The sequence below is a fragment of the Habropoda laboriosa genome, unplaced genomic scaffold (genome assembly GCF_001263275.1).
Source record: "Habropoda laboriosa isolate 0110345459 unplaced genomic scaffold, ASM126327v1 scaffold311, whole genome shotgun sequence".
Classification (NCBI taxonomy): domain Eukaryota; kingdom Metazoa; phylum Arthropoda; class Insecta; order Hymenoptera; family Apidae; genus Habropoda; species Habropoda laboriosa.
The window spans coordinates 239,381-249,847 of NW_017100426.1; the positions used below are offsets into that span (position 1 = coordinate 239,381).

The 10,467-nt window shown below is 38.1% G+C and overlaps 1 protein-coding gene across 1 annotated transcript in view; it reads right to left on the bottom strand.

The window, feature by feature from the left end:
* The window catches only part of LOC108575527 (adenylosuccinate synthetase), a 38,297-nt gene that overhangs the window by 4,211 nt on the left and 23,619 nt on the right, over positions 1-10,467 (bottom strand). Inside the window, exon 5 of the mRNA XM_017938350.1 lies at positions 4,406-4,662. Within this exon, the coding sequence (XP_017793839.1) occupies positions 4,406-4,662 (257 nt within the window). The remainder of the gene's footprint in view (positions 1-4,405; positions 4,663-10,467) is intronic.

Here is a 10,467-nt window from a genome sequence, read left to right on the forward strand (position 1 = left end):
AGCCGGGGGTAGTAAATATATTTAATTCAATATCTCGAAAACTATTCGAGATAGAGGGTTGATAAAAATTATAATGTTTATGTTAATATTTCTGGTACAATATTTATCGATTTTCACGTAAACTTGCGTATATAAGTTATATACCCACACGCAAAAATACGGATAAATCAGAATTTTGATTTTTAACTAAAATTTCATCAAAATCGGCGACTATCACTTGAGGATGTTCTCTTGTTAGTTAATAAGAACTATGTATATACCCAAGTATAAGTGGATTTTGAAAAGCGTTGAATTTAAATTGCTAAAATTACTTTTTTGAACTGTTTTATCTTCGTTGTTTTCATGTGACATAATTTAAAATGGTTCAGAAAGAAAAGAAGAAACTGAACTTCCTTGTTTAACAATAACAACATAGTACTAAATAACTCTTAATTGAAGAGTGGATTTCTGATCAACAGTGTCTAAATGAGAATATTATTACAATATAATACTTTTGTATAGGTTCCACATATTATACAAATTTTGCATTTTAATGTAATATTCTTACAATATTATAATGCTTCAAAACGTTTGAATTCGGTGTCCCTAAAATCGTGATTTATGAGTTATATATCATTGTTGCAGCAAATGAGCGATACGACAAAAGACATAGCATTTTTTATTCTAAAATCAACCATATACATTTAGGGTATTCGGCCATTCTAGGCAGGAAATTAAAGGGATGATTCTAGAAGCAAGAATAAAAGCAAAATCAAGAATAAAGAAATTGCGTTTAAGGTTTTGTTTTTTAGTTATTAACGTTTGAAAATATCCCTGTAATCGAGCAAACCTTCCAATACCAACGAATATAGGGTATGTTTAAGACACGGGAGGTACAGTGATCCTCAAAACCAACAATACATGGCCGGCACCTTACTTCATACAAGTCGTAGGGAAAAAGGCAATGGTATTCACATGTGTATATACGAAAGTTCTTCAAATGTGTATTCCCACAGACGAGATATAGAGTAGACCAGTAATCCAACGTATTCTATTGTCACACGACCACGGGGTCCTAGAACCCCGTTACCAGCATCCTACTGTATCGATCAGGACTGGTATTATATCATTGCGCTATTAGTGGTAGGAATTGAAATCACGAACACTTGGCATTTGTTATTTTAAATAACGAAGGAGACAAAATTTCGAGTCTTAGGATGAATCAGAATGGATTCAGTCAACACACATTTACGTTTTGGGATCCACGGGTGTACTAATGGCACGGTAACAATGTACACAGACAATTTTGTCTTGGATGCTAACTTTCCGGATTTACTTCCTGACCAATATCGATCGTTTTGCGTGATGTAGTTCTTAATACGGTAAATTCTCTACAAGTGTCAGTCAGTTTGGATTCTACTAGTGTCAGTATAGATGGTCCTACGCCACACATTTACGTTTTGGGATCCACGGGTGTACTAATGGCACGGTAACAATGTACACAGACAATTTTGTCTTGGATGCTCACTTTCCGGATTTACTTCCTGACCAATATCGATCGTTTTGCGTGATGCAGTTCTTAATACGGTAAATTCTCTACAAGTGTCAGTCAGTTTGGATTCTACAAGTGTCAGTATAGATGGTCCTACGCCTAGGTCTGCGTCATTGCTGCGCCTATGTTATCTCACTCGCTGTCAGTCAAGCGTGTAACGCTACACCACTCAGTTTCTTTTACGAGATTTCACGGCTCGACAATTCATAATAGAAAAATATAATTTCTTTAATTTTACTTTTTTCATCTGAAATTTTTTTTAACATGTTGGTGAGATTTTTCTGATAAAAATGATATCAAACACGATATAATTTGAACAACATTTACTTATTAACACGTTCACTGTCGTCGTGTTTTATGTCATTTTCATCAGAAAAATCTCATCAATATGTTAAGAAAAATTTCGGGATAAAAAAACGTAAAATTAAAAAAGTTGATATTTAAATCGCTTGGTTGCCTCGACTCACGTTTCATCCTTATCTTTCATTCGCTGTTCTTGTCTACGTTCGGCAAACTACAAAGGCGGGCGCGAGGCTCGAAAACGTAGTCCCTGACTCTACAAGTGTCAGGTTTAGCTTCCTTGCGGACTGACACTTGTGGAGAATTTACTGTACTAGGTTAACGAGACGCGTCATTTTGACGCATTTCGAATTTCACAAGGAAAATTACAGAAACCGTTTGCATTTCTCTCCCACCACTTATGCTGATTATAAATATTATATAAAGATATAATGTAACATACATAGTTTCATTTCTAAGTTAATAGTGTATAATATGTTGTTTTTAAATAAAATAAGTTGTTTTTTAAAGAAAATCTGCGGTTTTGTTCATGCGTCAATGTGACGCGTGTCCGTAGAGATAGGATATATAAGAAATGTCCGTAAACCTAGTGTTAAAATGACCGTCTTAAAGGGTCTTCCTACTGTAACGGCTGAAAAGAACTTAATTTTTCGGAAATTTAAAACAAAGCAGGTGCTACGCCTGTCCTTTTGCAAATTTGTATGTTTATTCTATCATCTTTTAAGAAGACAAAAATATTTTTTATAAGTGAAAACATCTATTTGTTGTAAAATAGAACCACCGTGAAGAGAGCGCCTTGAAAACTATCCTTCCCGATGATATCAGACGTTGTACTTGTCCAAAATACAAACATATTCTTAATCTGCAGATATGTAGCTATCGTCTGAACTAGAATAATAGAAAAATATTGAAAAATAAAGAAATGGCAAGGTTTCAAAGAAACTGCTTTCGATTTTAGCAAAAAAAAATGATGGTTTTTTTCACTGCAAAAACTGAATTTTGAAAATATTTGCACAATTCTAGTTCAGACGATAAAGCAACATCTACTGAATATACCTGACAAATTTCGAGTGGATCGAATTTCTGGTTTTTTGGTAATCATGTCAGCTAGTTTCAAAAATGCTGTTTCGAGACAAACGCGTTTAAAGTTTTAACTACAGTTTAAAACTATATAAAATAGCTTCCTTTGAAGGCATACATCTGGACATATTTTCGACATGTTAAAAAACTATAAGAAAATGCAAAAAGAAAAATTGATTTTTTCAACCCGTCACAGTAGGAAGAGACCCCTTAAACGTAGAGTGTGCTTCAAAACCAGTAGTTTTGGACGACGTCGATATTTCAGGACGTGTGACAAAAATGGGTCTCGTGTCCCATAAGATGATTGGTCTATCCTATATTTCGTATGTGGTATTCCATTGTGTACTGCAAACGATTTGTACAAGGGTAAGTCCCTAAGGGGAGTTCTAGTATCAGGGCGTAGGGGCTTAAGGATCCCACAGTACCTGAAGCGCTGATCGACCAGAGTCAAGAGGAGTGAGGTTCCTCGTCTGGGAGTGGTGTGACTACGAGCATCCTATCGATGATGTATTGAACGGTACCTCGGGACGGCCAGCTTATCAAGCAATGTTACAGGGCTGTTGCGGAGTTCCCGATCCCCCTGTTGTTTCGAGGATCACTGTACCCCCCGTGTCTAGACGTACCCTATATTCGTTGGTGTAGAGAGGTTTGATGGGCTGCAGTTATATTTTGAAATGTTAATAACTAAAATACGAAACCTTAAACGTAATTCTTTTATTCTTGGTTTTCGTCTTATTCCGGCTGTTAGAATCACCACCCAGCCGTTTCAGTCTCAGGGGTCATTGGAAAAATCTTGTCGAGAAATCCCAAGCGGCGCGATTTAGCGTTTGTCTTCACTTACACTTACTTGTCTTCACCCTTTCGCTACGGCAGATTGTAATGCGTGACGTGGGTAATTGACGGTAAATGTTTAACCACGGCTGCAAAATTTGTTATTTTGGCCGTATCGTTTTGAAATCTGGTTTATTACTTCAAGATGGAAGTGCGCCGGGGATAAAAATAAGTATTAAATTAAAATGGAAGTGTACCACAAGGACTCTAAACAGTATAGCACGAGTAAATTTTCAAAACACCTACAGGCGCCAATAGTAATGAAAGGGTTAAAGTATGTCTAAAAACGCGAAACGGCGTGATAGAGCCTTGTCCCTTTTATAACGTATTGCGAACAAAAGTATCAGTAAAAATGAGCTCGCAGACTTCGACAGAATCCAAACATCGTGAATTTCGCATCGCGATTAAACGTAGTGGGACTTTTCAACGTGAAATCTGAACATCGCGATCGTACTGCGTGGGATTCAAACGGTTACATTTTCTCCCAAAAGTAGTCGAACACCCTGTATATATACATACACATATAGTATCCTTAACGATCAACACAAAAATTCCATTTCTAATGGTTTTACTCGCGTCGAAACCAACGCGATTGTTAAAGTATAAGTAAAAGATTGTATAATACTGTTATTTTGGGACGGTTAACGTGTAATAGAATATTACCTGGTACGTCAAGATGTTCTTGTATCAACTGTATGTATTTTTTGGCATTAGGTGGCAGTTTCTCTAAAGAACGTACACCTTCTGTAGGTGATTGCCAACCGTCGAGTATTTCGTAAGTTACTTCTACTTTTGCTAAATCAGAAGTACTACTTGGAAAATAATTAATTTCTTGTCCATTTAGCCGATAACCTACGCCAATTTGAATTTTAGGGAGAGTATCTAAAATATCTAATTTTGTTAGGCATATCGATGTATAACTGTAAAATAAAGATAACATGAATTATACATAAATTCTTTAGTAAACACCTTAGCGAGTATTAAATCTTACACAAGGAGAGGTCACAGTTTTGAGATTATTATATTCTGACGTAACGTTTCCTGGCGAATCTAGAGTAAAAATAAGCAACCTTACATCCCAGTGTATTTATTCAACGTGTACTACTTAAAAGGATATTTTATGTTAAATTTTCGGTAAACTCCGTATGTATCTGATTTGTTAATATGATTTTTGAGACTAATGGTAGCGAAGTATTTAAAAAAATTTCGGCAATATTCAGGATTTGTTTTTTCAATGTGTACAATGAATAATAGTGACAAATTTTTTTCACTTATTGTTAACGCTGCTTCCCACGCTTCGTGTTTGTTGGTGTTGGTGAATATTGCACGTATGTGCCAACTGATTGATGTCGCGAGATGATCGTACTTTATTTTCCGTATCGATTATCGCGGACTGGACCGCACTTGGTGTTTTACAACGTCGAATATCGCGGACGGGGCCGCGCTCAAGGTATTGTCGAGTGTTTACTTACAAGGGAACTTCGGTAACCCGAAATGTCACATTTGACATTTGTGATTTTGCTCATTATATAGAATTTTGTCAAGGTGGGGAATTAACCCTAGGGCCGCCCTCCTAGGCCCTCGAGCACTCCCCTGTGGTCGGCGGAGTGAGGTGTGGCCGTAGGGGGAGAGACGGTCCCAAAAGGGGTGTCAGCCCCGCGTGGCGATCTTGCCGAAACGTCGGTTTTACGGGTTTATGGCATGTTTACCGTTACTGAGCGCGCAGAGGCAAGTACCGGGTCACCATGTGGCCCGCAGAAGTGGAGAATTTCCGCGGCCATCAAGTAATAAACCGGATTTGCCCTCTGGCTTAAATAGGCTATTGTTGTCAAGGAAATCGTAGAACCAACTTCTCAAAAGTAACGTCGCCTAGAATCCGTGCCATAAATCCCGGTCAGTTAAACACTTATTAAGCCACTTATAAAACATACAAAACAATTTTGTAAATAATTTTATATCTGGAAGTGAGGATAGCGCCTTTGAAAAGAGAAACTTCGCTGGCGGAATTGATTTCAGCACACAGACTCATCGAAAACAAAAAGATCAAAAAGATTTTGAATCGGCATGAGTACCGCCGCTATCTAAGTCAAAATTTGATATTGAAGTACGGACTTAAAAATTTGGTGCATTCGAAGATTAAGCATTGAAATTTTGCATTTCTTTTTTTTTCTTTTTTGTTAAGTTTTACGATGCAAAAAATATGAAATTTTCAACATAGAAATGTAAATCTGGTACCTGGGGGAGCCAATGATATATAGAATAACGTGTTAACATTTCGGACTGATCGGCTGGATAGCTTTTTTTTTTTTAATTTTATTTCCGCCAGTTGAGAAAAGAACGTTTCAAGAAAAACGTGTTTGAAGTTAGAGTATTTTCGTGTGAGACATTACTTACGACTAATCGGCAATATCAGTAAATATTTATTCATATGCGAGACACAACTACACTCACTGTTAACACTTTACCGACCCACGGTTGAAGATCCCACGCACTTCCGACCGCTCAGTCGGCCACAGGTACATCGCTGACACCGGCTCTATTTAGACTCTAGGTCAGTGACGGCGAGCCTTTTGAGCTCGGTGTGTCAAAATTGGGAAAAAACCTAGCTTAACTCGGGTGCCGCGTCCATAATTATTGCGAGCGTTACGACCTTGTACGATCACGGACTCGCTATGGTTCAGCTCCGAATTAACAATTTTGAACCTCGTTGATAGAAGATAGACACCGTTGTTTTTCGTTGTTGTTTGTGTGATGATTATTTCTGATCTGCTCGGTTTCGTCCGTAAACGATGCGTGTCACCCAAAATGTCTTGGCGTGTCACCTTTGACACGCGTGTCATAGGTTCGCCATCACTGCTCTAGGTTATCGCGCGGGAATATATGTATGCGCTTTTTCTTATACCTATAGAAATGTTAAATCAAACTTTGTGAAAGTGTTATTGTCATATATTGTTCGCTTTCTGTTATTATAGGGTAATTAAATCTAATAACATTTTTTAGTTTCATGACATTAGTATTATACAATATTTATTTTATAAATTAGAATCGTTTTCAGATTAATATTTATATAATATTCCATAATCCATATAATGATTTTCTTCAAGTAATAGTTTAATATTTTTTTAAAGTGTGATATCGCTCAAAACAGTCACCTTTATGAAATGGAACATTGCAAAATGTACAAACGTAACATGTTCTACTTCTTTTTTTTTAATTGCACAAACTCTACATTGTTTTTACTTCGACCACTAGTCATTATATTTGTAAGTTTCTGTTTTCCGAAATTTGACAGTCTTCCTGGATGGTCTTGTTACGTCTGTAACCTCCAAGCCTAGCGAACCACTCTTGTCTTCGGGGAAACCATAGAAATCCTACAACGGTCACACACTCTGCATTCACCAAAATTACTTCGGGCAGTTACAGTGAAAAGCCACTCAAGGGTGGAAAAACCACCAGGTAAGAACCGGGTGCGTCACTCGAGACTATGCGAGGCACCGAGAGCCCGACGCTCGAGGATGCCCATGGGTCGGGGTGCCACGCGTTTGGGATATCCTTCGATGCCCCAAAAAAGGGGCAATTGTCTAAACTTGGGTAGGCTCGCTGTACTGTCCGGAAAATTCCCAAACTATCTATCCTTGTCTCAATCTTTCCTCCTCTAACCCATTTCCACCACCTTGAGGACAGGAGAGGGTGGGAATGGCGTAGGGTGGGGATGACAACTGCCACTAATGTGCGTAAGTGCACAGGTGGTCTGATTTTCGACAAAGACGCGAAATCGTAGGCACGTTGAGAAACAAGGATCGCCCTACGCAGGGCCTCAACGCTGAGGAACCGCGCTCGGGGCTTGCCAGCATTGAACAGATTCCCTCACCATATACTCAAAAAAGTCACTTCCAATGAATAAATTTGCAGAGTCCGTTACACTTTCTGGAGAACTCGTCATAATTTTAATGCCAGGGCTGGCTTCGAAAGGTTCCAACATTATTGATTCATCGTTCGTCGACCATGTATCATCGTTTACTTCAACGTCATTTGCATCGTCGTCTTCTGAATCACTATATTCCAGTACGCCACTGCCATCACTTTCATCACCACTATCATTTGCTAAATGACTGTCAGAACAATCTGACAGATCATCTAAATGAAACTCTCGGATAACACCTTTTTGATTCATCGCAAACGGTAAAATTTTCAAAATTATATAAGAATATTTTTTGCAAAGACGCTGCTCCTGCTTCATGTTCTCGCTTTTATCAGCTAGGTCAGTTGCTGATTGGTGGAATTTTACGTGTATGGGGTGCAATCGCTTGTTTCGATTGGTCGGCGTTACTTGGGTGGGATGCCGGTCCTTCCAAGGGAAAGGGATTGTTATTAAAAACTGCTATTTCCACTTTTTAGGGTTTGTCCCAGGATATGCAGGGTAATAAAGTAATTTTTCCGCCGCGCACGTGGGCCTCTTCACGGGGGGTACGGTACCTCGGTCTGGCGGCCAAATGTGACTGAACAATCTTATGACGATAATCCGGCAGACCGAGGGTTCGTCGCGTTTTCTTGCGATGCAACAAGTACAATCTAACAGTTCTATCTCAGTAACAGATAACAAAGTATTGGTTGCCATGGCAAATCGCAAAAAAGCGATTAATAGGCTACTGGTCGATAGGCGTTGGCGGCAAAAAGCCTATTCGGTAAAGTGTTAAAAAGGGTTATACAGTGGAACCTCGATGACTCGAACCTCAAGAGAAGGAAACAAATCTTCGAGTTATAAAGGTTTCGACTTATCGAGTTTTCGTTCTTTTTCATTCTTGATCCAGCTTTCACTGTTTCAATTATGTTTATTTTATCAACAATTTTTTCTCGCTTGCGTTTAGAATTCATTTTGTTACATATAATCCGGAGAAAAGAACGAGAAACAATAGAACTGTGCTTTAACTTATTTCTTCAATCTTTCACAGCAAACTGCTTTTGTGATCAAAACGCACGCACTGTTTATCTCTACAAAGGAATAAACAATTGACGATTGTTGAACCGTTGACCCTATTGGATCGATCGACTGATATGTAGAAATTAACTTCGACTTGTAGAGGTCGGAGTTCTTCTGAATTCGAGTTGTAGAGATAGAGTACGTATTAACACGTTCGTCGCCACGTCACCCATGCCTGGGTGACGGGTATGCTTCCGTGGGGGCCCCGTCACCCAGATATGGGTGACGTTCTTCTTCGTCAAGTTAAATAGGATTTCACAAGTAATTTATAAAAATCCATATAACACAAGAATTTAATGGAATATCACACTATATTATACTATACATTAATTTATATTTAAAATAAAATACAACATTATACTACGTAGCATGGTATTCGTTAAAACAGTTCGAACACATTTGTGGTGATTTTGGACAATCGGGACAATATGTTGTCGTCTTTTTTACATTTTTTCTCGCTTCCTGGCGTTCGAGAATTTGTCTCCTCTTCTGGTAACATAGAACGCAAATTCCAGCTAATCGCTCTGTTTACGTTCTTGCACTCCGACTATCGAATTTGGGCCCCGCGAGAAACTCGACCGATTCACGCTGGGCGACGAACGTGTTAAAAATGCGACAAATAATTCGAGTTAACGGAAGTTTTTTCTCGAGTTGTCGAGGTTTATGCAGCGGAGCGGAAGGGAATGAAGAAAATTTTCGTCTTACAGAGGTTTTCGAGTTATCGAGGTTCCACTACACTACGGAAGAATCGAACCCGCGAACCTCCGACTGGCAAGCCAAGACTTTGCGCACTACGCCAATTACGCCCTCTTTATTTTTCTTCGTCGATTCCCTATTTGAGTATGGAGGCCCCGATTCTGCACTGTTTTTATTATTCAGGAATAACAAAACAATGTTTATTTTTCATTTCTCTAAATCTTAAAACATATTAGCCTGTAGTACGGTATGACCCAACCGTCATAAAGAAACGAAATTTTGAGAATCTGGGGGAAGAAGGGCCGAATATAAAATTTTAGCTTCGGGTATTTATTAGTTTCTGAGATATTAATAAAAAACTTTCGGTATAATATTAGGTCATCTCATAAAGTTGTGCCGAAAGCGAACAATATTTTAATGAAAATCCAAGGAAATTTTATGGCGACGACGTACATTGAAGAGCAACGTATAACACTAGAACTACCAGCCGGGTTAAAATGACCCATTAGCGATTTTCTAAAAGTGATTTTCTATGTAACTAAAACGTGATTAAAAAATTAAATTCATATCGGTACGAATAGAAGTATACGTGTAAAAAATAAAGTCGGAAAGTTACAAACGATAATACTTACCAGTATGGAACATTCACGTTTTTTTAGAAAGTTGTACTACAGTAAAAGTTCTATAAGAGTTCTTTGGGATCTATACGCGAACGGTTCATGGTCTATCCCCACCACAAGGGGGGGCCACCCTTGACACGGTCACGGCATCTCCTTATCGCATTCGGTGGCGGCATGTCCGTGAGACAATACTAACAAAATTTCAAAAGTTTGTTATTTTCAATTTTTCGTTAATAAAAATTTCATCAAAATATTGGTGAGATTTTCCTGATTAAAATGATACCAAACACGATATATTTTTAAAGCAATGCAACGTCGGTTTGCATGTTTTGTAAATCCTTATATGTAATCTTTTTTAGGTGTCGTATATTTAATAGATATAATAAAGACATAATAAAGTGTGGATGTATGTAAATATGTATTAATTA